The sequence below is a fragment of the Trichoderma virens genome, assembly GCF_000170995.1.
Source record: "Trichoderma virens Gv29-8 chromosome Unknown TRIVIscaffold_90, whole genome shotgun sequence".
Taxonomy (NCBI): Eukaryota; Fungi; Ascomycota; class Sordariomycetes; order Hypocreales; family Hypocreaceae; genus Trichoderma; species Trichoderma virens.
This window is the reverse complement of record NW_014013659.1, coordinates 308,199-335,247: the sequence shown is the minus strand read 5'-3', so window position 1 is coordinate 335,247 and position 27,049 is coordinate 308,199. Positions and strand designations below refer to the sequence as shown.

General features: G+C 46.6%; 9 protein-coding genes across 9 annotated transcripts; 4 read left to right on the top strand and 5 right to left on the bottom strand.

Annotated features, from left to right (window-relative positions):
* Positions 1 to 1,807: 1,807 nt before the first annotated feature.
* Positions 1,808 to 4,785, top strand: TRIVIDRAFT_227323 (uncharacterized protein; the record flags this gene model as incomplete). Its single annotated transcript, XM_014095191.1, has 3 exons — positions 1,808 to 1,898; positions 1,957 to 2,758; positions 2,835 to 4,785. 3 exons carry the CDS (start codon positions 1,808 to 1,810, stop codon positions 4,783 to 4,785), a joined length of 2,844 nt encoding a protein of 947 aa, XP_013950666.1.
* Positions 4,786 to 7,298: 2,513 nt separating this feature from the next.
* Positions 7,299 to 8,514, bottom strand: TRIVIDRAFT_227322 (uncharacterized protein; the record flags this gene model as incomplete). Its single annotated transcript, XM_014095190.1, has 3 exons — positions 7,299 to 7,468; positions 7,559 to 8,130; positions 8,186 to 8,514. The coding sequence occupies 3 exons, from the start codon at positions 8,512 to 8,514 to the stop codon at positions 7,299 to 7,301; spliced, it is 1,071 nt and encodes a 356-aa protein (XP_013950665.1).
* A 494-nt stretch (positions 8,515 to 9,008) lies between these two features.
* TRIVIDRAFT_162249 (uncharacterized protein) lies at positions 9,009 to 9,170 on the bottom strand (the record flags this gene model as incomplete). Its single annotated transcript, XM_014095189.1, has 1 exon — positions 9,009 to 9,170. A coding segment is annotated over one exon (162 nt), but the record flags the coding sequence as incomplete, so codon positions are not given.
* Positions 9,171 to 12,850: 3,680 nt separating this feature from the next.
* TRIVIDRAFT_40995 (uncharacterized protein) lies at positions 12,851 to 14,454 on the bottom strand (the record flags this gene model as incomplete). The annotated part of the gene is made up of 3 exons (XM_014095188.1): positions 12,851 to 13,730; positions 13,816 to 14,072; positions 14,164 to 14,454. 3 exons carry the CDS (start codon positions 14,452 to 14,454, stop codon positions 12,851 to 12,853), a joined length of 1,428 nt encoding a protein of 475 aa, XP_013950663.1.
* Positions 14,455 to 16,197: 1,743 nt separating this feature from the next.
* TRIVIDRAFT_40532 (uncharacterized protein) lies at positions 16,198 to 17,736 on the top strand (the record flags this gene model as incomplete). The annotated part of the gene is made up of 6 exons (XM_014095187.1): positions 16,198 to 16,587; positions 16,641 to 16,759; positions 16,807 to 16,837; positions 16,892 to 17,162; positions 17,214 to 17,541; positions 17,598 to 17,736. 6 exons carry the CDS (start codon positions 16,198 to 16,200, stop codon positions 17,734 to 17,736), a joined length of 1,278 nt encoding a protein of 425 aa, XP_013950662.1.
* A 50-nt stretch (positions 17,737 to 17,786) lies between these two features.
* TRIVIDRAFT_40480 (uncharacterized protein) lies at positions 17,787 to 19,756 on the bottom strand (the record flags this gene model as incomplete). Its single annotated transcript, XM_014095186.1, has 8 exons — positions 17,787 to 17,971; positions 18,024 to 18,215; positions 18,269 to 18,455; positions 18,499 to 18,561; positions 18,609 to 18,976; positions 19,223 to 19,271; positions 19,340 to 19,441; positions 19,493 to 19,756. 8 exons carry the CDS (start codon positions 19,754 to 19,756, stop codon positions 17,787 to 17,789), a joined length of 1,410 nt encoding a protein of 469 aa, XP_013950661.1.
* Positions 19,757 to 20,973: 1,217 nt separating this feature from the next.
* On the bottom strand, positions 20,974 to 21,855 carry TRIVIDRAFT_65776 (uncharacterized protein; the record flags this gene model as incomplete). The annotated part of the gene is made up of 1 exon (XM_014095185.1): positions 20,974 to 21,855. One exon carries the CDS (start codon positions 21,853 to 21,855, stop codon positions 20,974 to 20,976), a length of 882 nt encoding a protein of 293 aa, XP_013950660.1.
* Positions 21,856 to 23,035: 1,180 nt separating this feature from the next.
* TRIVIDRAFT_40892 (uncharacterized protein) lies at positions 23,036 to 24,340 on the top strand (the record flags this gene model as incomplete). The annotated part of the gene is made up of 1 exon (XM_014095184.1): positions 23,036 to 24,340. One exon carries the CDS (start codon positions 23,036 to 23,038, stop codon positions 24,338 to 24,340), a length of 1,305 nt encoding a protein of 434 aa, XP_013950659.1.
* A 945-nt stretch (positions 24,341 to 25,285) lies between these two features.
* TRIVIDRAFT_195396 (uncharacterized protein) lies at positions 25,286 to 26,997 on the top strand (the record flags this gene model as incomplete). The annotated part of the gene is made up of 3 exons (XM_014095183.1): positions 25,286 to 25,358; positions 25,407 to 25,929; positions 25,995 to 26,997. The coding sequence occupies 3 exons, from the start codon at positions 25,286 to 25,288 to the stop codon at positions 26,995 to 26,997; spliced, it is 1,599 nt and encodes a 532-aa protein (XP_013950658.1).
* Positions 26,998 to 27,049: the final 52 nt, after the last annotated feature.

Below are 27,049 nucleotides of genomic sequence, written 5' to 3'. Positions count from 1 at the left end.
TCAGCCCTAGATTTAGATAGATTCAGTCTAAAGAGTTAGAAGTTGTTTTACTATTGAGTGGAAATAACTAGGTACAGGTAGTCTATGCTTACCAACTGCTTCTGATTTACCATCTGTAGCATATTCTGCTCATGCTTGAATATATAAGACTCTAACAGTTACGTTCTCATCCCCTAGTGTCTTTGCGTTGGTGAAATCTAATGAGAAGCTGCTATGTCCTGAGATAATGCCTGTGTAGTAGTAAAGTTATAGGTGGGTTTGTTAGAGATGATGCAATTACGTTTTGTTGGGATTCTGTATATTTTAATGGATATGGCTGTATGTGTTTGATCACGGAGGTAGTTGGCTTGAAATAAACAAATTGAAAAATACCATATATATGTAACAGCCGGTATTCACTGTTGATCACCTTGTCTATGAGGGAGCAGGCGAGATCTCTCATTCTCCAATGGATATGTTTTCTGTGAAGTTGTATATTTGAGTACAGTAGGATAATTGGAGGGGAATTGGAGGGGAATTGGAGGGGAAACGGAGGGGTAGTATGCTGTACAACCAGAGATACATGCACCTCGTCATCTAGATACTGGCCTGCCTCTTATTGGCTTGACTCTGAGGAGTCCTATTTCGGGTTGTATTTTTATAGGTTGGGCTCCAATGTCACCAGATTCAAGCTACACGCGCGCAAAAAAAGCCTCATATCGGTAGGCATCAGTGCTCTGTTTCTTGTAGCAGCGATGCGATTTGAAACATCAATCTCGCGATTTGATTAAACTGGCGCTACTCTCTCCACTCAGGGACCTATCGACGGAAGAACAGACCGTGACACCGTTGGAACAGAAAAGGTCTATTCTTTGGTACAACCGAACCAGCTTCTGGAAAACAGCTCTGCTTGATTTGCACGCGAATATGCTGAACCACGAAGAGTACACGATTGGGTGGATATGTGCTATAAGTACAGAGTAAGTTGCTGCACAAGCTTTTCTCGACGAGAAGCACGAGGGACCTGAATTTGTTTCCCCAAATGATAGCAACGATTATACACTCGGAAAGATTGGGAGGCATAATATTGTTATAGCTGTGCTTCCTGATGGAGAGTATGGTATAGCTTCTGCAGCCAGTGTCGCGAGAGACTTGCTACATAGCTTTCCAAACGTTAGAGTTGGGTTAATGGTGGGTATTGGCGGCGGGGCACCAAGTCAAAGGCATGATATCCGTCTAGGCGATATCGTGGTGAGTAGTCCGCGCCAAAGGTTCTGGCGGAGTATTCTACTATGACTTTGGAAAGACAATACAAGACCAGAGCTTCCAAACAACAGGATTTTTAAACCAACCACCAATGGTTCTACGAGCGGCAGTAAATGGGCTTAAGGCAAGTTGCGAGAGCGATGGCCATCACATCGAAGAGGCTATCAAAGAGATTTTAAACAATAAGCCAAGACTGAAGAAGAACTATATGCGACCGGATCCAAGCAATGATATACTATACAGGAGCGAAGTCGTTCATCCTCTACTTGACGATCAATTAACCTGCGAAACTGTCTGCGGCAACCAACCATCAAATTTAATACTACGGCCTGTACGAAATGATTACGAAGATAATCCAGCAATTCATTACGGGTTAATCGCTTCGGCTGACCAACTAATTGAGGACGCCACTATTCGAGATAAGCTTGCAATAGAGAAAAACGTTCTCTGTTTTGAGACAGAAGCAGCAAGTTTAATGAACCATTTCCCATGTTTAGTGATACGCGGTATATGCGATTACTCAGACTCACATAAAAATACAAAATGGCAAGGGTATGCGGCAATGGCAGCAGCTGCTTATGCAAAAGATTTACTTTATCGAATTCCTCCTACTAAGATTGAAGCTGAGAAGAGGATTCTTGATATTATTTCTGGTTTGTCTAAAGCATTTAAAATATTGTTCTGTTAAGCTACTAACCCTTAAAAAAACAGGTGTCCGGGAGGGCGTTGACAAGCTCCTTCATACACAACGTGTTAAAGAACAAGAAACTATTCTCAATTGGCTTTCACCAGTCAATTATACCCCTTTACAAATGGACTATATTAGGAAACGGCAGCCTGGAACTGGAAACTGGTTTCTAGAATCTGCAGAGTACCAAGCGTGGCTGAAGACTGACAAGCAAACGCTATTCTGCCCTGGTATTCCTGGAGCAGGGAAAACCATCATCACAGCTATTGTTATCGACGACCTTCACAAAGGGTTTCAGAATAACCTGAGTGTAGGCATCACCTACCTATACTGTGACTTTCGCCGGCGACACGAACAGACAATAGAAGACTTGCTTTTAAATTTAGTAAAGCAATTTGCTCGGCAGCACACTTTTGTACCCATTGAAATACAGCAACTCTATGAAAAGTGCAAAAAGGAAAACCGACAACCATCCTTCGATGAGATATCGCAGCTTCTTCATTCCGTCAGCAAACTCTACTCAAAGGCCATCATTGTTATTGGCGCATTAGATGAATGTCAATCCGATTTATGCCGAACAAGGCTTCTAACTGAGGTATTCAAACTTCAAGACAAGACGAGTGCAAATGTCTTCTTAACTGCAAGACTTATTCCTGGAATCCTGGAAATATTGAAAGAAAGCGTGTCGTTGGAGATTCGAGCTCAAGATGAGGATGTGCAAAGATACATAAAGGATCAGATAACACGGCTGCCGTCATTCGTCTTGAATAATTATGAATTACAAGATAAAATTAAGACAACTATATCCAAGGCCGTTGATGGGATGTATGCTTCTCTCTCTCTCTCTCTCTCTCTTATTTTTTTACGGGAAATGGAGGTTATAGACTAACTGCAGTCCTAGGTTCCTTCTTGCCCCGCTACATATGGAAGCCCTAGCTCGAGAGCCAACAACTGGATACATTGAAATAGCACTACATAGCTTGCCCGAAGGATTAGAAGCAGTATATAAACGAGCAATGATAAGAATTGAAAGTCTAGGGAAAAGTACCCAAGAACTAGCGAAGACAATTCTATCCTGGATTGTACATGCGAAAAGAACGCTCTCTATAAGTGAGCTCCAACACGCAGTTGCAGTCAAGCCCGGGGAGTCAGAGCTGAATTCGAAATTCATTCCAAGTATCGAGACTATAGGCACAATTTGTGCAGGCTTGATCACCATTGACATTCCAGGTAACACCGTTAGGTTGGTGCATTACACGACTCAAGAATACTTCGAAAGGACACATGAGATGTGGTTTCCAAACTCGAAGTCCAATATCAAGACAATCTGCATTACATACCTCTCGTTTAGCGCCTTTGAGAGTGGATATTGTTCGACAGACGCCGAATTCCAGGAGCGACTGCGGTCAAATCCCTTTTACAACTATGCAGCATGCAATTGGGGGCACTTTGCACGTGAGACTTCGATATGTGGCCAGGAGACCATAAAATTTCTCAAATGTGATGCGAAAGTGGAGGCTTCCAGTCAGGCGCTGATGAAAACCAGACTGGTCCCCGGAGATTCAAAAGGAAGTTATTATTTTCCGAAGGGCATGAGGGGTTTACATTTGACGGCATATTTCGGGATTGAAGAAGCGGCAAAGGCTCTACTTGACAGCTATCATCCCAATGGTCATGATAGCTTTGGACGGACACCGTTATCGTATGCAGCAGAAAATGGAAATGAGTCTGTGGCGCGGCTGTTGCTTGCTACAGGCAGAGTCAGCATCAACTACAAGGATAGAGATGAAGAGACACCTCTATCGCGGTCGTTGAAAAATGGCCATGAAGCGATGGTCAAGCTATTACTCGCACAAAACGGTATCGACCCGAACCCGAAGAGACTCAGCGGTACGGATTTCTATGGCCAAGATCGGACACCATTATCATTTGCCGCAGAAAGTGGGAATACGGCAGCAGTCAAGAAACTGCTCGCAACGAAGGGTGTTGACATAAACATCAAGGCCAGGACTAGTTATGGAGATCATGGACGGACTCCTTTGTCGTACGCAGCAGGGGAGGGGCATGAAGAAGTGGTTAAGTTGCTGCTTGCGATGGATAATATTGATCCAGATCTCGGGACAAGTCGTCGCTACAAAACTACGAACCGTACGCCTTTGTCATTTGCGGCACAGAGTGGGCACACATCGGTGGTTAAGCTGCTGCTTGGATGCTCAGCGGTTGACCCAGACTCTAGAGCGGGTGGGGAGCGCACTCACAGTCGCACGCCGCTGTCGTATGCCGCAGAAAATGGGCACGAAGCTATAGTGCGGTTATTACTCGCAACCGGAAAGATTGACGTCAATATTGAGGCCGGAGGAGAGTATAATACTGGACGGACAGCGCTATCATATGCGGCAGAGAAAGGGCATGAGGCAGTAGTCGCTCTGTTACTCGCAACGAAGAACATAAACTCCAAATGTAGAGGCAGCCCGTGCAGTCACAGTGGGCGAACCGGACGGACTGCGCTATCATATGCGGCATGCGAAGGGCATGCAGAGGTGATGCGCCTGCTCCTCACCATAGATGGAATTGATGTGAATTCTAAGGATTTCACCGGGAGAACAGCCTTATCCCTTGCGGCAGAGAATGGCCATGAGCCGGTGGTGCGCCTACTCCTTAGGGTGGACGGAGTGGACGTGAACTCTAGGAACAACCACGGAGAGACAGCCTTATCACTTGCGGTAAAGAACGGCCATAAGGCGGTGGTACGCCTACTCCGCAGAGTGGACGGAGTGGACTTGAGCTCTAAGGATAACGGCGGACAGGCATTCTTATCACTTGCGATAGAGGAGCTCATGAGCCGGTGGTGAGATTACTTCTTTCAGCAGACGGAGTCAACTTAAGCCCTGAGGATCACCACGTATAGATACATAATTTTATCACCTATATATGAGAAGGAGGCCTGTTTTGCTGAGTATTGGATCCCTTTCGTGATGTTGATAAATTGTCGCCGCGGTGGGTTGGGCTGAGAATTACACAGAATAAAGATGGGATTATTGACAATGGAGATGGTCAAGCATTCGATATGGTCTTGGTGCTTACTTGGTAGTCTCAGCCCTCAAAATAGCAGAAATATTGACTGGACTACCTCGCGTGCTCAATCATATATAATAGAACCATGTTGCATCTTCAAGCACATTCGACCATAGGTAGTGGAGAATTTGGGGTCCCATTAGGTTCTTCTTATTGTTCAATATCCTATATATACGGCTATATAGACCACTGACTTTGCAACCATTTTCTTCCACTTCTAGAAGCCTGTTCTATTCCCCCCTGCATAGAGATCCCCTTTGCGTTTCCTTCGTGGTTGCATTTGAAACTTCGGCACTTTTGCCTCGCGGCAATTGTTAAGCAGCTTTGGCACTTTCTGTTGTTTGTGGCTATACTAGACGCATAAAAGGGGGACTGGCGACCTGAAGAAGTGAGACCGAATACAATTCGAGTAAATTCGAGCGTTCGATGCTAGACCTCCGCAAGTATTGCAATCCACACAGCTCTTTTACAATAACAGAACAGGCAAAGCTTAACTATCGTGGAATCTTTCATACTTACTCCTGGAATTCAGCCTGGACCTCAGATTTGATTACGCCTACACACTATATAACCGAACTGTCTTGGATTAGAAATCGTCCATGGCAAAATCCCGAAGCGTAGTTGGGTTCAATACGCCGATGTGCTTATTATCATCTTTTCTACTCCGTAGAATGAGATGTAGCTAAAAAGTTAGTTCTGGTCGGGAATATGCTTAAAACCATCTGTGGTGAGTATGTCTTACAGGATCATATTATTTAAAAAAGTATTATGGAAATCTCTTCCGTTAGTACCGTGTTTGCCGGTCTCCTCGAGTCTACATTACCATCAGTTTCACCCTAATGCCCACGAATGCGAGCCAGTAATTCGTACGAGTAGACTCTTATGCCACCACTGCTAGAAGACAACAGAACATGCTGCACAACAGAACCAACCGTACAGGCATGTACTTATCGCAGCGTTATTTGGCCACCTCATTTTCATCGGGCATTATATCTTTCAATAGTCTGAAGAGTTTGAGTGCCTTTACTATTTGCACTCCCTGTGCAATAGCCTTGAGTCCTCACATTTGTTGTGCCCTTGAGTTTCAAGGTTACTAAGCAGGCGGCAAAACCTCGTTACAAAAGGCCAAGTTACATATGTACGTATATTGATGCCCAAAACAGAGAGGTCTAGAGAAACCTGGAACTGTGAGGCTGCTCTCCCCTCACCTCGAGGCGCTTTAGCTGCCCAATCGTTCAATGTTCGACCCCTGATCAACGCAGAGCTGATCCATCTATTTTCCCTCTTATAGCAAAAAGGACAAAAGTTCAAGTCACAAAACTATCCAACTTCGGAGCGCCTTAATCAATATTCATGCTTGTACTTCAGTCAACGAGTGTCGATCCCAGTGACGACGGTTTGGGCAGGGCCCTCGGCAACATCCAAGAAATGGCCAAACAGATCATATGCTTCTCTGAGGATATGGAATATGTGCCTGATAACTCAGATTTGATGAGGCTACCAGAAACGCTGCTACCTAGTCCCTTGACACTTAATCTTCTGCTTCACAATGATGAAAATATGGTCTGTATATATATCTGATAATTAGAAGATAAACTTAAGCTTACAAGATGTAAAGCAAGAGGCTATATACAGATTAGCCGATCAGAAGGGATTTGTTATCAACCTAAATGAGATATATTTGGGGCCGCAAATAATGTGGATTCAACGCGGTGGTATATTAACTCCGGCAGACCGACTTTCCCTTTTCGTAATCTTAAGACAGCCGAAGAGTAAAGTCGCTGATCCTGAAACTATACACTCTATACCTGAACCAGAGTTTAGAGGCTCAATTCGAATACCAGTGGGCCAAGGGTTAGGGCAGTATGTTCAGTCAAACTTTGAATGTCAGGTTGGCGATGTTATCATTCTTGAGGGAGGAGAACGGCTCTTGTTTGAGCCTTACAACGTTTGTGTACTCGCAACCTTATACAAGATCGAGAGGAAGCATAATAGCAACTTCCAGAAATAGCTCATATATTATGATTTCTTATTAGGGTTGGTGGCGGTAAAACAACGTTCAATGTTAGAATAAGGAATGTCTTGAGGAACTGAGCTTTGTAAAGAGAACGCATTCCACCTTTCCTCTAATAGACTCATACTGACTTCCATAATAAACAAGTTGCCGCCTGAGAGAGGGTAACAGGACGGTTCAAATCTCAGATATGCAAGCTGGGGAAGCCCAATGATTTGACAGATCTTAGAATACCTGTTGACTTAGTTCTAGACCTTAAAGACGAGAGGATATAACTTACTGGACTGTTGGAAATAACATACTAAGCCACAGTCCTGGGAATGGTATCAAAGAAGAGGGCGTAAGGGTAGGTATCTGTCCATGAAGATCCTTTGCGACTAAATCACTGACGCGTTCTATGCCTTTAGATGTGAGCTCCGACGGCTTGCTTAACTTGCTGCCTGATTCTGGAGTCTGTTAGCTTGACTTATAATAGTATCGGTATAACCATGCCATCCTACCTGCAAGTGCACTATACACCCCCACTGCTACTATACCATCAGACTTCAGCAGCTTATCGACAATGAGGTTTGCCGCTTTTGCTCCCTGAAACGGCTTATGCTTGCGATGGGGATGTTTGTTCCAAGGAAGGACCTCTTCAATAACCATTTGTAAGCAACAGCGAAAAAACCAAGGGGTCCACCATTTTCCGTTATCTTTATCCTTTCGATAACGAGTTTCCATCTCTAAAAGAGCATTCATAATTTGATTCAAGTCATAATTATTGCCATCGTGGGGCACCAAGAACTTAAAGGCTGCGTGATCATCATTCACTTCTTGTCCAGATTTTACTCTGTTCATTTGTCCTTTCTGAATCCTCTTGACCAACCCCTTGGCGATTGGCTCTGGTTTATTCCGGCCCCGGTCTTGCTTGCGTGTGATTCTCGCGTGTCCTGGCTCGCTTACATCGCGTCCCATACCTTCGCTACCGACTTCACTGTCAGAGCCATCGAGGGGAATAGAGCGGGTGGATACGCGAGTGGTAATCTTATTGCATGCGTCGCTTAGGGAGGGGGTTGAGGGAGTAGAAGGAAAAGTGCCCACTGCTTCGCGCGGTATACACTTAAGACTACAGTTATTAGCAAGCAAGCCAGATGGGCTAAGCGATAAAGGCGTAATAATACATATCTCCATCTAGTTCCAGTCTAATTACATTTATATATGTGTCGTAAATAAGCTGGGCTGCCTCAATAACCTGGTCTAAGCGTATGTTATTGTCGGATGGTGTATAAATTGCTTTTACTTTAAACAGAGTATGCTCTATATCGGCGTGGCGAAATGGGGTGATGTAAAACTCGACTGTTGCATAGCTTCCTTGATCGAATGGAAGTTTGAAAAAGAAGATGTTTTGTTTTCCTGAAACAATATTGACGCGAGGTGCCTGGTCATTTGCGAGGATCGGAGCTTGGCGCACGTCGTCGTCTGTTATCTGGTGAACATAAACATCATCCATGACCACTGACAGCATCAAAGAGCGTTGAGGGTGCCCACTCTATAGTTGTCGAGAGACTTAGCGGGCACTGCCAGGAGAAAACAGCGGGCCTTCTGGGTATCCTTTGAGGCTCCAAGGTTGTGTTGCTTCCATAATAACTTGTGATCTCGTGCGGCACGGCTCAGAGCGAGACGCGGCACGGCATCGCCGAGAGAGTACTAGCGTTGGTACATGCAGATATGCAACATTCTCACCCCCTCATCATCCTCACACGAAATCCTGAATCTGGAGTTGTGGTTTCAGCCTTTGCTGCCCACTCTGGGATCAATCTTATGAGCAGCTTTGCATTTGAAGTCTATCACATACGACCATAGGTAGAGGAGAATTCGGGGTCCCGTCTGCTCCCCCATAGACAAGCCTCTAACCGGCAGATTAGTAGTTGAGTGGGTGACCATCAGCGAACACCGGCTGTTGTATGTTTTTGCCTTTTTGATATCCCGAGTTAGCTAACCCTGTTAAACCGGATTGCATCTGAGATCAAGCACATACGACCATATCCATGAGAATATACGGGATCCCGTCCGCTCTCCCAGAGTCAAGCTAATGAGAGGCAGATTAGTAGTTGAGTGGGTGACCATCAGCGAACACCGGCTGTTGTATGTATTTCGTTTTCCCTTTTTGCTGTCTGGTGTTTGATCGTAATATCTAATAATGTACAGTTAACTACATGTAATTAGGCATTGCTCATATGCATGGACAATGACACTAGACGGATGCCTTGCTCCGAATTCATCACGCTGTTCTTCCACTTTCCAGTTATACCCGTTAACAATAGCAAGCCGCCCTATTTGAGCAGAAGCAGTTTCAAGCAGATTAACCAATGCCTTTATTAGCCTTTGTTCATGGTTTACCTTTGTGCTAGATTTGTATTGATCCACAAGATCTAGGACAATCCACACCGGGTTGTTCTGGTTCATTATCTTCAGTATTCCAAGAGCTGCCTTTCGGAGGAGCGTATCAGGTATTCCTCTGCAATCATGTAAAAGAGAGCTAGCAATAATCTTGCCATAGGTATTTAATAATGACTGATGCCCGTTCTCTCAGCATGGATACTTTAAATGTATGTCGTCATTGCCGTATTTAGCGATATGTATGGTATAAATATACATTGCCATCTTGCAATAAAACGAGACGGTTTCGCTCGGTATAGTGGTGTATGGTCACTAACCACTCCAACTCAATTACTTTTGCGAGACTCCAGAGTAGACCCCTGCGTAGCGCAATTATTTAATATGTCTCCTTTATCGTCCTTGACTCTGCTGGTCTTGGAGTCTACACATTCATCCAAACCTATTATGCATTCCATTGGTACCCATGGATCTTCATTCCTTGACTGTGATAACCATGTCTGAAGCTGGTAGTCATCTGAGACTTGAGCCGATTGTTGCTGTGAAGCTGTTCTGGACATAAGTCTAGAGAACGATGACACAAGAACCCAATTGAACATACCGATCTTCTCAGTGCCTGAGTTTTGAGTCATCATAAAAAACTGTGAATTAAATCTGTTGGTGCAGATGGTAAGGCAAGGTACCAAAAATGGTTTCTGCAATAACATATGCGTCTAGATATATGAAAGAGTATTAAAGGATTGCTGTATATCAATTATTCTACACAAAGTTTATTATAGCCATTAAATCCATACCAGCACCAGGTTTATATAACTGATGTGCTCTTAGTTCTTTAATAATACGTTAGAACATGAACTTTATGGGCAAAACTCTAGGCGCCATACCATTTTTCGCATTGACATCGAACGAGGGCCATTTTCTTGACTGGAAGTTGGAGAAGATATTAGATTGCTTGTAGCGAATAGGTACGATATTCTGCAATTGCAAGTACCGACTCTGACCCGCCAGTCAAGAAATTGGCCCTTGAATCTGACGGTTAGGAAATGCCACTACCTTGTATTTTTCACGGTCCCAATTGGCCTAAAGTGCCATAGTGGTGAGTACATCGGGGGGAGATCAGCGCATGTTCTCTAGTTGACTGGCCACTCAGATAAAAGGCCCTCGTCCAAGCAGCTAACTCACGATGCAGCCAGCGCACAAAGTTGCGTTACACTTGTAACCTCTTAATATACAAATAATTGCTGCCTAATTCAGCCTCACAAACGAAATACACCCTGCACGAGCCAATACGCATAAACGGGCATGTAGAAATTGACCAATCAGATAAACGGCCCTCATACCAGTGCCGAGCCACAAGGCAGCGAATCAGCAAAACGGCCCCTCTTTCGAGCGCCTCAGCCCATGAGAACGCAACTGATATATAGATACCGGTTAATTTTCAACTCTTGTTTCTCTTTTCTGTTCATTGCTGGCCTGCTGGGCGCCTTGGGGGTCACCCATCGTGGGAACTGCATTGGTGAGTCGCATCTAATGCACCTCAACTTACTGGTTGTACATTTTACTATGGAAATTTCGTTTGACTGATCTCGAGTCCTGCCAGGTTCTCTCACACTTATAAATCACCCCTCAGCTCCATGCCTGTGATGTATGGGAATTCTTATCATCATCCTTAAAATATTTTCTTCCTGCTTGTTCTTGCGCCGGACTTCCCGGCGCGCCGAACATTCAGGGTCACCATGACGATCACCACATAGAGCGCGTAGACGCCGATGAACACAATCTCAAATGGTACCTTGACTTAATAGACACAACCGGATCTAACAAGCATTTTGGGGCTTCCGAACTGTGGAGTGGTATGTGCGAACAATCGCCTGCTGCCGCCGATCGCGATGTTATTACCCCTGCTTTTGGTGATGGCCTCGACTTACTCTCAGAGCCATCGATTTCTACTGGCTATTCATTCAATTTCATAAACGGAACTCCGTCTTCGCCTGGAACAGATACATGCCCATTACTGTCAACAGCCTCTGAAGATCCAGGCCCACAAACCGCAGAAAGCCTGAGTTCCGCATCCCCAGCAACCTCAGTCCACACGTCGCCGCCTGACTTATCCTTCTTCTACACCTGCGATTTCTGCCACGACACATTTTTCAGCTCAAGCCAACTTATAGATCACATTGAGCTAGAACACCGACAAGGCAGATACTACTACTGCAGGACTTGCAATGTCGACTTTAGACTGAAGAAAGACTTTCGTCGGCATCTTGAAACCACAAAGTCCCATCAGTTATCAGTCATTTAGTGTCGCTGCAAGAAACTATTCCGAAAGGATAAGTTTCGCAATCATCTTCTTCAACGGAAGAAGCCCTGCGATACCATTGTACATTTTCTCTGCTATTGTGGGCATAGCGTTGACAGCAGTGCACTGGATGCAATCTCAAGGATAGTACGACATATCAGCGACTGTGGACGGGGTCGGCCAGGTCGACCAAAGAAATGAATGACTTCCATGTAAGAATGGATGGTTAAGAGGAGGAATTGCACAAGAGATGACTATCGCGGGACAAATGATGGCGTTTATGTCATGACTATTATGGATTGGTCGTGACAGACTGGGTGGGAAATCTGTTTTTATTCTTTTTTTTTTTACAGGTCATCACTATTTAGTGATGAGCTGTGCGAATACTCATCTTGAGTGCGAGAAGTCTGCGTCTATGCTTCTTGGTTAATATTTGGTGGTTCTTCGGTCGATACAACCCAGTTGTTGGATGATCTGTAAAATAGGTAGTTGATGTTGACCAGTCCGTGTCTTGATTACCTGCTTGGAAACAGCGCCTTTGGGCCCGGGTAATGCCTCGCCGACTCTCAACGTACCGACATACCAGGTTTTTTTCTTTCCCTTTTTTCTTTTATTATAGATACTCGGAATATCGCGGATTATGCTTTAGTATATCATGGGCCCTTGGTTTTCGATTTTCTTTGTTTTTTATGTATATCTGAAAATATACAACCTTAACTTGCGACACTCTTATCAACACAGATTAAGCCGTTCAATCTCTGTTTCAAAGTTGCAGCCTCTTTCATCTCCTACTCTAAGCCCGCCGGGGGAACTATTTCATACTTGAAGGGGAGCTAAATCAAGGCCTTATTATGTACTTCTTACCCTCAAAGAGGGCAAAGCCTAGGCTACGACGGCGATGCCTGCTGCATCGAGTATCCGCCCTCATAATCACGCTCTGGAGCTTTCATCTAGCACGAATCATGCCTTGACTTCTTGCTTTTTGCTAGATCCACAGGCTCCCTTCCCTCAACAGGATTGGGTAGTGACTCGGTGACAAGACAGTGTAACTCCATACTTGTAGAAATTAATTCTTTGCGTCTATCTTGCTACTAGTGCTTCTAGTTGGTTTTTGCGAGTTCTTGTACTAGGTACCGCAAATCTTCGCATTTCAGTGTGGCAACCCCTGCGTCATTTTACCTCTACCTCGGATAGCAGGGCCCTTCCATAGTAAGACGATGGGAGCAAGCGTCAGGGCCAGAGCAACGAACCCAAGTAGGCTACTGGCCCACTGGTATCCCAAGTCCTCGTACATGGCCTTGGTGGCCAGGGGCAAGAAAGCCGCGAACAAGTTCTCACCAAACGCAATGGCGCCGATGGCACTGGCGGCAAACCCGGCATACGAATGGGTAATGTAAATTGTGACAGCCGTCACAATTACCATGCTTGCGTAACCAATCAGCACCAGTGCCAGGGCGGTAATAACCCAATGGGCCTGGAAGATGCTCCAGCCATACATGAACAGGCCACCGGATAATGCTATCGCCGTGCTCGGAATGGAGAGATACAATATGGATTCTGGAACCGGGTCGTGCTGCTCCGGGCTTTCCTCCCCATCCACGGCGCCAGGAATGCCGTGCCTAGCGCTTCTCACGTATACGTGGTTCTGATAGAGGCAAGCCGCAAAGCCAACAATCTCCCCAATGGCGATGGCGGACTGGACCAAGCCACTGCTGTAGGAACTCCAACCATATGCCCGGGCGAACACGAGAGGGACCGACTGGGTCGAGATGAAGACGAGGCCGAACGCAAAAGAGGACCATAGTGTAAACGAGGTGATTGTTGGCTCGACCACCAAGAATTTGGCAGAGCGTGTAATGGTCTCTTTAAGCATTTTGACGGTGCTTTCATCCTCAGACAATTTGGCCTGGGCAGCGGATTCCGTCTTTGACAATATCTGGGCTAGAATGACAGAGCCTCGGGTCTCCTCAGTCATGAAAGCAACAACCGGCAAGGTCGCTCCACATATGATGAGCTGAATCCAGAAAATCCTAGCCACATCATATCAGAACCAGCCAGTCACAGAATGGAAGGGTCAGGGTTAGGCACGTATGAAGCCTGGGGATCCAAACTCACCATCGCCAATTCAGATGCTCAAAAACAGCACCGAGCACGGGACCCATGGTCACGCCTGTGAGTAAGGCCAGGATATAAAGGGTTAAAGGCAAAGCTCGCTCATGATGATGGGGAAACACATTGGCTATAATGCCATCGGCCGCATTTTGTACTGTGCCGCCAAACGCGCCGGCAAGGACACGGCTCACCAAAAGGGTTGCGAAGTTCTGTGCTAGTGCCTGCGGAATGATGAAGATGGTGAAGAGCACATAACAGGTCTGCATCACGCGTTAGAACAATGAGGCACCGTATATCAAGCTGGTAGCAGATGGTCAAACACATATAGTGCATCTAGATTAGTTGCCATACCAAATATCCAATCCTAGTGCCGTACGTGTCCATGAGAGGAAGCGTGACGAGGGGTACAAATGCGGCAGCGGCATTCCATGCCACGACAGCAAAGAAATTGACCTCGAGCCGGTGATCTGGGAGGTGGAACTGGCGAGAAATGACTTGGGCGGCCGTGGTGATGGATGTCGCATTGAGGCCGATGATGAAGGTTACCCAGCACGCCACGGCGATTGTCGTCCACTTTCGGCGCCGGGCCCAATTAAACGGGTTCCTCGCATCTCGATGCCAGTCGAAATGCGACTGATGCATGGAGTTCATGGTCGGGGTGGGTTTTAATTCATCCCGTCCATCATCATGGATTTCGCTTGGCTGGATCTGTGCGTTTGAAGTTGCTCTAAGCTGAAGAACGAAAAGATTCAATATTCTGGAGAGATTCCGGGGTTTACGCGAGCGGCGCGAAGCTTGGCTAGGAATACAAGAAGATTATTGCTTCTCCCACTAACCTTCTCCATGAGTTAACCGTCAGTTGTAGAGGCTATTCGTTGGTCACCAAAGTTATGGTGATGGCATCACAATCGCCCTTGGATATGGGCGCCTGCCAACCGAGAGTAAGACTTGTTGATTAAGCGGAAATGTTAAGGTAAGAAGATGCAAGGCCCTTTAATAATATGATGATGTAATGATAGAAGTTGGAAGATTCTTAAAGCGCCTGACGCTTATATTGTATATGCTGAGTCTTAAGTGTAAAGATATTAAATATCGACTTTTACTTGGCAAAGTGATACTTGCTATATTAAAGGCATGCAAGATCCATTGTGCTCTATACGCTGTATACGCTGTATACGCTGTATACGCTGTATACGCTGCATACGCTGTGTACGCTGTATACGCCGGTGCCGCGGATTCCTGCAGCTTATGATACGCCACTAGCTTTACGAAGGTTGGCATGGGAAGAAATGGAGGCTCCTCTTCGACCAGGTGCCCCGGCCACACAGGATTAGCAACTTACTAGTTGAGCAGCTAGCGTTAGTCTTACTTCAAGCAGTCAACACCAGATACAACATGCCGTACTGTAGAGTGAGTGACTCCAAGCTTCCTCGAGGGTGATGGCTGATCGGCCCTGATCAGCTTGCCTTGCCATAAGCGTTCTGGCGCCCACTGTCTTCAACCAACTCGGCGCGGTGCGGAGCAGGTGGCCGGCCTTGTTGCGAGATCTAGACTATCGTTGAAGCTCGGCGAAGCCTGAGTGTCCCGATTTCGGCAGCCACAGACCCAAAACTCAAGCTTCTTTAGCGATTCGTAGCTACTCGCACAGTCCTAACCGAGATTCAATGGCATCAGAGTCGCCCTCTCACACGGCTAACGCCAGTCCAGATGTGCTATCCACGAGTGCCCTCGGTGCCCGAAAGCAGCGGATGCGGCGCAAAGTCTCGCGCACAAGAGCTGGCTGCGTGACCTGTAAATCTCGGAGGAAGCGTTGTGATATGGCCAAGCCATGCTGTGGAGACTGTACAAGATTGAACCTGGTGGGGTTACATACCATCGTCCAGGCATCTCACTCAACTCACAGCTTCTTTAGGAATGCGAATGGCCCCTGGTGAAGAGAATCGCCAAGACTAAGGACGGCATCGTTCACGTAGAGCGAGATTTGTCACCACGTGTCGGGTCAGTACCTGAAGAGCGGGGATTGTCATCAGGAGTGGCGAGTCATCTGGGAACCTCTGTTGCTGGGCCCGGCCTTGACAGTCTTTCGACGTCGACTTGGCATTCAGGCTGGCCTCATACTCGAGCCGATGATGTGCCTCAAGATCTGTTCGGAGGCAATCTCTTCCCTCCCCAATTTAATCCCATCGACGATGTGAGTGACAAGGTCCTCCCTTGAAACCGCATCATGCTGAGACTGAGATTGAGGCTATCTTACAACTCTGGGCGGAGACTTGTGCCCCTTTCCTCTCTGACGACACTGGCCAAGCTGTCTCTAGCGGCCATCTGCTATCAGCTCTGCCCCAGTCAGCTACAACATCTGGCAGTGTGCCCAACGCCAGCGATACGATGTCATCTATTCTAGGCGACTCCTCCAGCACATTGCCAGATGGCGCCACTCAAGCCCAGATCCTGCAATACTTTCGCCATCGGCTGGCTAGTCTCCTATCATATGACGAGGTCCTTTTCCCGAACGCTTTCCACGCCTTCAACGCTACGGCCTCCGCTAACATCGGAAGTTCTGCTGGGAGAGCGCTGCATTGTGGCATCCTAGCTCTGGCATCAAGACACATGTTCAACAAGGGTCAACTATGCTATGAGCGAATCAGTGAACAACTTGGTGTCGAGGGCTCGGCAATCATCCTGCAGAGGTTGAAGGACATACCCAGGGTCGAGGATACCGCCGAAGAAGAATCGGTCACTCTCCTTGCCGGACTGCTCATGTTTATCATGTACAAAGTATGTCTTAGGCTCGCCCTATCATGAGAACGTATACTCACGTCCCGTCTTAGATCTGCCGAGGCGATGTTTGGGGTTTCCAAAGCTACTTCACACAGCTAAAGCGGCTGTGTGAGGTACTCTTCACCCTCGGACAAGCGCCGAAAGGCTTGAGTAACACTAAATTCTCTTTGTATGTCTTAACTTTCCGCTAGTTAACATACTGACTAGTTATTTCAGCTTGGAAAACGTCATGTATCATGACTCTTACGTGAGTCAGGCATTTCCCATGAGATTGAACAATACTGAGATCATTCACACTTAGGGCTGCTCGTTGTATGCTCATGGTCCCATGATTGACCCTGAAATCTCGACGGCATATGCGAATACGCAAAGAGGAATCCCACACGCTCTGACTGGATTGGCTCTTCCATTATACTGCATCGTGCCGCGTATCGCGAAGCTGGTTAATCAGAGCTGGGCTCACTGTAATACCATATGGACTGATCGGGAACTGAGCGAAATTGTCAGCATGGCGGAAGATCTCGAGGCAACTCTTGAGAAGGAGAGGATCTGGCTGGAGAACCTCGTCCGAGGTGCGTCTGTGACTCCGGTTGTGGTTGTAATCTTACTAATGCCTTCGCTAGACCGACCAGACATGGCCAGTCATCGATATTTTCACGATGCCTTTCGCATAGCTTGCCTTCTACAAATCAAGTGTTTTGTCCTTCGTCAGCCACCTGACGCTCTTTCTGTGCGTTTACTGGTCCGCAATGCACTTTCATTGCTTGAGACAATGGAGAGCTTGAATCTGCCCGGCTTCGTGTCATCTCACTGGATCATCTTCACTGTGTCGATCTGCTCGACACTGCCTCATGATAATCGCCCAGACACTATTCCCACTAATCGCGGCGGTTCAAGCGAATCGAATGTTAGTGACCGACAGAGAGCTAGCGAGCTATATGCAACTGCTATGTGAGTCCTACCCTTGCCAGCTATGTGCTGTCGTCTAATCCTTGGGTACCTGACAGTGACAAGCTGGCGTTTCTTAACATGTCTCGATCAAGACAGATCGTGCAAAGGCTATGGGATCAGAACCAAGGTGGACGCCTTTTCGTCCACTGGTTAGATATATTGGCAGACTTTGACTGGGAGATAATATTTGCTTGAAATCTGTCGAGCTGGCGCTATTTCCCATCTCCAAATTTGAGTTAAAGCAATTACAGTTGTGCGTGATTTATTTCCTTCATTAAAGCAGGCGGTGGCTGCCGAGTTCCGAGAGTCTCCCAAGCACTCATTATCTGGAACAACTTTTTCTCTTGATGCTTGCTAGCAGTCATGCTAACACCGAATGGTCGCCCATTTAGGTCCAAAACACCCAAAGGCATTGTGGCGATGGGATAGCCTCAAGGGATGTTTAGCTTTGGTTGGATACCGTCAGACTTGGAGAAACCTACCGGCGGCAGAAGCAACGCTCGATAAAGGACTGTCAGCTAATGACGCGACGGCATCAAGCTTAAACAAGTTGAGGATTTGATCGATTCCGTCGGGTCCGGCAAGCTTGCGAAGAAAGGCCAGAGTCTCGGCATTTTCGGCGGGAGAGATATTACATTGTAACGCGTTCTCGAGGCTTGACTGTGATGGATGTTCTGTTGATGTGTCAGGATAAAAAGTAATGGTGAACTTCATCATGTACGCGCACCTTTGGGGAGTTCTCTGTCGGCGTGCTGGCGATTCCAGTCGACAAGTTCCTTTAGGTTGCTGACTTGAGATGAATCTAGAGTTTCAAGATAGCAATTGAAGGCTTGCTGAAACTCGTAGGCTCCAAACTTTGTTAGAGTTGGCAAATAGGGCATCTCGGGGTTTGCTAAGCAACCTACACATGATGTCTCCAATCCCAGGCCAAACTTTATCGCCGGGAGGAAGCAGGACCGGGTACTCGATGTGGACGCCGGCATTAGATAGAATCTTCATTACTGAGTGGTATTCTTTTCTCTGTAACAATGTTAGGGCAATGTGATATCGAGGAATAGTGGATTTACCATCTGAAAGAGCGCCTCATCGTTATCTTTGCAAAGACCTTCTGGTAACTTCCAAATCTTCTCATCTACAAATCCAATTCTTAGCCCGTCCCATTTTTGTGTCATGAACTGCGACAGTCTTTCGTCGTGATTCGGTCCTGTGGCTTGCAACATCTCGATGACCACGGCGAGGTCAGCTGGGGACCTAGCCATAGCACCGACAGAGTCTAAGCTCTTTGTCACTGGAATTACTCCATCCATGGAAACGGTTCCAATGGTCGGTTTCATAGCATAGAGCGCGGCACGGGAGGCTGGAGATACAATAGATCCGTCTGTTTCGACACCGAGAGACACGATGCCAAACCCAGCAGAGACACCGACGGCAGATCCTGAAGATGATCCGGCAGGTGTCAAAGAAAGAAGTCAATGAATTGGCTCGCCCACGGAAGGATGGAGAGGCTTACTGAGTGGCCCATTGCTCCCTCATCCAATTTGAGAGGCCCCCTGACATACGCTGAGCGGGTATAGCCGTTGACGGGAGACCATCCATCAATGAGATCTTGGCCTTTGAAGTTGTTCAATTCCTGCAGTATCACCGTCAGTCGAACGCTTGTGGAGAGAGAATGACAATACACGTACTGTCAAGCTAGCCTTGCCAATGAGGATGCCACCAGCATCAAGAAGCTATATTAAGCATGAGACGAAATTAGCCATTTCCCCTTTCGATAATGGCGCTTAGTAGTTCTACATACCTTCTGTACTGTAGGGGCGTTCCTAGGCGGCCGAGAGCCGACAAGAGCCCAACTCCCAGCCGTTGTCTCCATGCCTAACTGAGGATCGGTCGCGATTGCATCCTAAGGGGTTGGTTAGCACAAACGGAGATGATACTGTAAGAAATCTTGCACCTTCACGATGAATGGAATACTATGGAGCGGGCTTCGAGCCTTTCCGGCGGCACGTTCTTCGTCGAGAAATCGCGCTCGCTCTAGGAGCTGCTGTCTTGGAGCGACAGAGATCAAGGCACCTAGATTGAGTCCATTTTTATTGTGCCTGTTGACCTGATCCAAGACTTGCTTTACCAGCGACTCCGCATTGAGTTCGGAACGGTCGAACAGTTGTTGAATGTCGTGAGCGGTTGAGGCAAGGAGGTTGAATGGTTTTAGCGCCATGGATTCTTCCTGGGACAATGAAATGCGACCGCTAGGGCAAGAACACTGAGGCAGAGGGCAAATGTTTCGATCGTAAGGTAGCTGTTGTTTCTGAAATTTCGCGCTGGACGGTCGGCCACAGCTCCAGAGCGGTGAGAGGAACTGAAGGAACTTCATGCAGTCACTGGAAGAGTGGGGAGAGAGCAGTCAGGATCGCTTTGAGATAGGAGGTGGAGGGACAGCGCCACAGGCCGGACAGGCAGGAAGGGTTGGGGGAATCGACTTGGGGGAATCGGTTGGTTCCTTTCATCATTCCAGCGGGATGGGGAAATGAGTATGAGGCCACAACGGAATGAGGCCCGTGCAATGCAATTGCTTCGTTAGATCGTTTTTGCTGAACATCATGCCTCTAACTTTACATTGCTTCTCGAAAATTATATTAGGGCTGGGTAATATGTAATTCGACTAAATCCATCTTGGAGGGGTCCAGATATTCCAGGAATCCGAAACCAGACTTTAAAGTCCCCTAGTACTCAATCAATTTTAAAGGTGTCATATGTGACGAATCAGGTTCCTATAGTATAAAAGCTTAGACTTATATGGCCAATTGCTGCCCTACAGGCGGTTATTATATATATATATATATATATATACTGATTTGCACTGTTAATCTACCGCATACGATCATAGGTAATGGGAAATTCAGGGCCCTGTTAAGCACTTCTCTTAAGTATAATGTCATTTATTTTTTACATCCTATAGTCGCTGCAAATTTTAACATCGAATAACTCCATTAAATAGGTTTGCCACACTCTGAAAATGCTATGGCCCATTATATAAAATTCTCTATCGAATAATACATACAACGCCTTATTTTATTATAAAAACTCCCAATGAACTCTAGTCCAACTCTATCGATAAACTCAACTACAACTGCACTAGCGCATTGGTGTAATTTCCTATGAAATGTACTATAATACCTACCGCATATGTGATAGGCATTAAGTTGGTAGAAAGCATTGATTGCTATTAGTCTTGTATAAAGAGAAACCCTCTGTTTGGGCTTGACCAATATGAGCATGAGATGTAGAAATGTATTGCCCTCAGCTTTTAAGAGATCTGGAAGGTTCTAGCGCACAATGGCCTTTGACTTGAGTCCGTGGCGGTGCCTTGCTCAAAATTGACCATATATACCGGTAACAGCTTCGTATATCCAGAGATGAGCCAATAAAATGCCATTAAGCTGTGATTGCCTTGAGCTCATTGGCGATCCAATCCCATGTCCCCAAGCCAATTGAGTTATAAGACTGAGTCAACGGCGGAGCCCAGTGTAAATTATATGAATCGTATTGGCCAGTGATGTCCCCAATAGTAATTTTGAAAGCGTCGAGGGAGGAGCCCTTTTGTTGATTCTCCTCGTTTGTGAGAATTGTCTGCGGGCCTGGGCTCTCATAATTGATCAAAACTGGAATATGTGGGATTAAAGCCCGAACTTGATCAATTGGCCCAATGTCAACGTGCCAGTTGAGTGGGCTAGGCTCCAACACATATTGTGAACTCCTCTTGACAATTACCGAATTGAATGCAGAATCGCACTCTGCACAGTTAAATGATACAAGACTTCCGTTGCTTGTGGTAGGCCATGGATTCATCATGATGTGCTTAAAACCCAGCGTCCGGCAGTAGTTTATGAAATTTTGAGTGCCAGCTTTGCCGTACATGTCGTAGAAGCCTTGCATATTTTCGATGCGCACGTAGTCGGTGTACGGCTTGACAGCGGCAGCCATGTCGAGGTAAACCTGGCTGTCCATATCACCCGCACTAGGTGCCCTCCCGATTCCAGGAATTATAGTGATGTTTCTAGCTTGTACGCTGTGAATCATACTCTCGTAGGCTGACGGATTGGCAACATTGAGAAAGAAGGGAACGAGAGCGGTCACATCAGCCTCATCAAAGGCATCTAAGTATTGCTGATCTGAAATCGAGGGAATGCCCAAGCCGCCATTCAAGGCATAGACCATATGGACGGACCTTTGGTAAACAGAACCCGCAGCAGCGATGGAGACAAACCCCGTCGTCACACAGAGAGCTTTCAGCAGCATCATCTTGGCAACAGGCATTTCAGCTGACGGTAGGGAAGAGATTTGTATTGCTGAGTGTGAGATGTGCAGATGAAGATCAAGAAGGTGATTAGAGTTTTATATCTTTTATAATAAAAAAATCTCTGGCGCAAGCGATGCCTTTTCGCCAAATCCAATGATTATATGATAGTCATGGGAATAGAGAAGAATTTGATGAGGAGCGGAACGAACTTGAGCGCATCATTAGTCCAATGGGCATATCACTGGCAGTATTCCTAAAATCTGCATACTGCATACCTAATTAGGTCATACCGGCGAAATCGCTCAGGTCCATGTCTTGTTTCTTACACGTGAAACAGAAGATGAATCACGCAATCGCTTCTAAGCATCGGCACGGGGAAGTCGCGGACCCTGTTATTGATATCGCCATTTTTTTCCATGGTTTATAAAAGCATTCATCAGGATTTGTCCCTGGTAATTGCGTTAGTGACTGGAGAACTGCCGGGACGTTGCATGATGCATCAGTGCCTGTAATTTGGAGAATCAGGTACCCCGCAGGGACGGGAACGAGACTATGCAGGGGAACCGGGGAGGTCGGGGAAGTTGGTTTGCACAGCTTTATTCACGATCTATCGCCTCAAAGAATACGAAGAGGTCAAAATTGGATGTCGCTCAATGTTGGTTGTCTTCAACAAGAAACAGATAGATTTAGTAATTATCTAGAATTCTTCCAAGTGTTTCTGATCCCATGAATTGAGTCAACGATACTGATCAAAGGTTCAATTCACTGGAGGAATTTCCCCAAAAACTACAAACATTATCATCCAAGAGTGCAATGCTCTGCCATCATTGCTTCAGACTCTAAGGACTGCCTAATATGCCTTTGTTTGGAAGGTTTTACACCATATACTCTCATAATTTTAAGTCGCGACAATTACTTGTCAATGACCTGCTTCGTGGGAGACGGGTTAAGGAAGAAATCGGGGAGGCCGGGGACGTTATCGTTCCCATTTTCAAATACAGTCGTTTACACCATTTCGAGGATATGTGAGGCCATCTCAACCAGGACAGGTATTCAGCATATAATAATGATAAGGTTGATAATACTCAGCCCTGTCTCATATTCACATCAGAGATTGGCTACAAATAACTTATGTTGACATCAACTCTTGTCATTTATTCCTCACCATTCTGAGAAAACACTCTTGACCACTCCGCGATGAAGTTCTCATATCTAACAGTCGTTTACACCATCATAACGGCTGCGTGGTGTTTGGACAATGTACACTGGGTTGACATATGGAATGGGTCACCTGTGCTCGCCAGATTTACTCCTCCAGACTCTTTTATAAACCCCCAAGGCTACTTCCGCAATGCAACCATCAGACAAACATTGCACCTGACTTTGGCAACCGGTGTACTCCGGGTAAAGCTTTCTAATGAATTCGGTTCATCCCCTCTGGAGATAACCGCGAGTACGGCTGCATTGACCGCAAACAATACAGCTGGAAGCGACAGTATTGATGCCAGCAGCCTACAGGAGCTCACCTATAGTGGCGCCTCTTCCATTGTCATTCCTACTGGTGGTACTGTTCTTTCAGATCCAATCAATATATCCACCAGCACCCAGCAACATCTCACCGTTTCGCTCTACCTTGCCAAGGGCCAAATTGGTACAAATACCACGTCGCATGATGTTTCGCACACAACCACCTGGCTGGGACCTGGAGATCAAACGGCGAATCAACATATCAACGGCGGAGCCTCTGTTACCCACTGGTACTACGTCACAGAAGTGCAGGGCCAGCTTCCTGCAACATCGAGTGCATTGATCTGTATCGGAGATAGCATAACAGATGGCACAGGCTCCACCACAAACGGGAATGACCGCTGGGTAGACGATCTTTTCCGCCGAACTCAGGCAGCCCCAGCGACTAAACATATCGCTGTTCTGAATGCTGGGATCGGTGGAAATCACCTTGTGACATCTCCTGGGCAGGGTCCATCGGCATTAGAACGGATCAAGTCCATCATCGCTCAGCCCGGTGTACGATACATAGCTATTCTAGATGGTGTTAACGACATTGGCCACGTTGCCACAACTGCAGCGGCACAAGACGCTCTCTACAACCAGATGGTTCAAGCTTTGGAGGAAATAATTGACGAGGTTCATCAAGCCGGCTTATTTATTTTTGGTGGTACTCTTACACCTTCGTTTTATGATCCACCTTCTAATCCGGACACCTCCAATTACGCCAATCCGCAACGAGCGGCCACCCGGAATCGCCTCAATCTTTGGATCAAGAACGAAGCCAAATTTGACTACGTGGTTGACTATGCAGCTGCCCTTGCGGACCCAAGCAACCTTGATTCATACAAGGCCCAATATGCTTTCACCAACTACATCCATCCTAATGTAGCTGGCCATCAAGCTATGGCGGACGCATGGGATCTCCGCATATTTCAACAAGTCAATGGTACATCTGGCCAGAGTCTTTCTCGAAGGGGAAAGCATCATTCATAGTCCATTTATATGAGGAAGAAAAGTTTGGTGGATTGGAGTGCAGCGCAATTCTCATCTGATCCGGGACAAGCTCAGGCAGATGTATCTAGTGTAGCACAAGTATAGAATTGAAGAAGCCCATGACCCACCTCAAAGGCTCAAAGCCGCTTTCGCGTATTTTGCTTCTTCCATGATAACTTGAAACTTTTGGGGCCACTTGCCGCCATGACGTGAATTATAATGACATTGAAGTCTGCAAAGTGTAAAGAATTGGGGCTCGGTGCGCAAAGGCTGAAAACCTCCTATAAGCAACTACATTCGTGAACTTTAGACCATCATTTTATTTTAAGTTAAGCTAGAGCAAGAATCAAATCTGCATCAAGTCAAAGGATCCAACGCGAATATCTGGACTTGGGTGGAAAAAAATGTATCTGGGTGTGGGCAAGGAATTGGGGAAGAGACAGGAATTATGCCAAGATACATAACCAAGACCGTCCCCATCGTTAACCCACGTGCTAAATGGCAATAACCATAAATCAATACTATATAGCGCCATCCTTACGGCAGTTTCCCCTGTTTATTCGATACCAGGGTCGGCAACTTTGTGCCGATGGCTGTCTGGCGGCGAACTATGGAAGAATCATACACTGGAGGGGGTTAGTGCCTTTGCAGGGCTCCCACCGGCTCCCCGAGCTCCCCGGCGTTAACCTGAATTTCTCAACCACAAGACCATCGAGGATAATTGCTTCAACCAATAAGATAGACATCTTATGTAAACGGAATTCAACATGAATATGTTGCCATTTGTGATGTTGTCAATGGCTGTTCGAGTATCCTGAGTATAAGGTGCTTCGCGAGCTTCCACAGAGGTAGCTGGAGATTTTCGAATCCCAACAATTGACATGTTTATCGACTGCCCCAGTCATATTCCTTGACCCATTAACGCTGTCAATCAAATTGCTGACTATGGCCCCTTCATCTGCGGACCTACCGCACCAGGCTGAGCAGTCAATTCATCCCGCAAACAGCAAGGAGCCCGGTAAATCAGATGTTTCTCAAATCGACAATGATGGATCTTTTGCCAAAGATGTCTTCCATGATGCCAAAGCAGCAACTGAGGCGGAGCATATGACAACTCCGCTCCAAGGCTTCAAGAAATACCCGAAGGCTGTTGCTTGGTCCATTTTGGTCACAATGGCCGTTGTCATGGATGGCTACGATGAATCGTTGATCAAGAGTCTTTTCGCCCAAAAAGCATTCCGAAGGCGATTTGGCGAGCCGACACCCGGTGGTGGCTACCAATTGACCCCTGCATGGCAATCTGGCACGGCCAATGCAAGTGTCATTGGTATCATGATTGGCATGTGTTTCAATGGCTACGTTCGGGAAAGATTTGGAATGAGAAAGACCATGTTGACTGCTTGCTTTGTTCTCACTGGCCTCATATTCATATTGGTCTTCGCGCAGTCGGTGGCAATGCTTCTTGTCGGTGAACTGCTGTGCGGTATCTGCTGGGGAATTTTCCATGCAACGGCCCCGATTTATGCCTCTGAGGTTTGTCCAACCGTGCTGCGAGGATATCTCACAACCTTCATCAACTTGGGCGCTGTGTAAGATGCCCTAAACTTTCCGATGCAGTCAAGAGAGCTCACTCACTAATGGGATATGTGTTTAGATTTGGCCACCTTATCGCAGCTATCGTATTGAAAGCGACGCAGACAATGACAGGCAGATGGGCTTATGATCTGCCATTCTCTTTGCAGTGGGTTTGGCCTGTGATACTTGTTGTCGGCCTGATATTTTGTCCTGAGTCACCATGGTGGCTGGTTCGAACAGGTCGTCTCGAGGAAGCGGAGAAAACCCTGAAACGTCTTACAAGCGGGGAAGGAACTCATGAGGCCGTCGCTCTGATGGTTCGAACGACCGAAGAGGAGAAGCTACTCGGTGGTTCCTCTTATTGGGACTGTTTCAAAGGGTCAAATCTTCGACGTACTGAAATTGCATTCGCTGTCTGGAGCATTCAAGCATTTTCGGGCTTGCCTATGTCAGCTTACAACACCTACTTCTTCGAACAAGCAGGTCTGTCGGATTCCAGTGCCTTCAGTATGAGTATTGGCAACTCCTGCATGGGAATAGCTGGAACAATATTGTCCTGGTTCCTCCTGACTTGGTTCGGTCGCCGTACCATCTTTATTGGTGGTCTCGTAACCATGTGTTTCATCCTTTTCATCATTGGCTTTGTGTCACTAGCGCCCTCGTCCAACGATAGTGCGGCATGGGCGCAAGCTGTGATGTTGCTGATTTGGGTCTTCACCTACGACTTAACCGTCGGCCCGGTTGCTTGGTGCGTTGCCAGTGAGGTCTCAGCAACACAAACACGTGCAAAGACAATTGCCGTTGGTCGCACGGGCTCTTATATCATCAACATCATCTTCAACGTTGCTACACCCTACATGCTGAATCCCACGGCAGCTAATTGGAAGGGTAAGACAGGCTTCTTCTTCGGCGGGACATGTGCTCTTTCTCTTGTTTGGACTTTCTTCCGTCTCCCAGAGTTCAAAGGCAGAACATATGAGGAGCTTAACATTCTCTTCTGGAAGAAAGTGCCGGCTAGAAAGTTCAAGAGTACAAGCGTCGATGCTTATAGCGAGGAGTCCAACAATGCTCCAGCTGTTTAATAGGTGGCAGCCAAGCAGACTTAACCCTCGCTATGATGGACAATATTCAAGT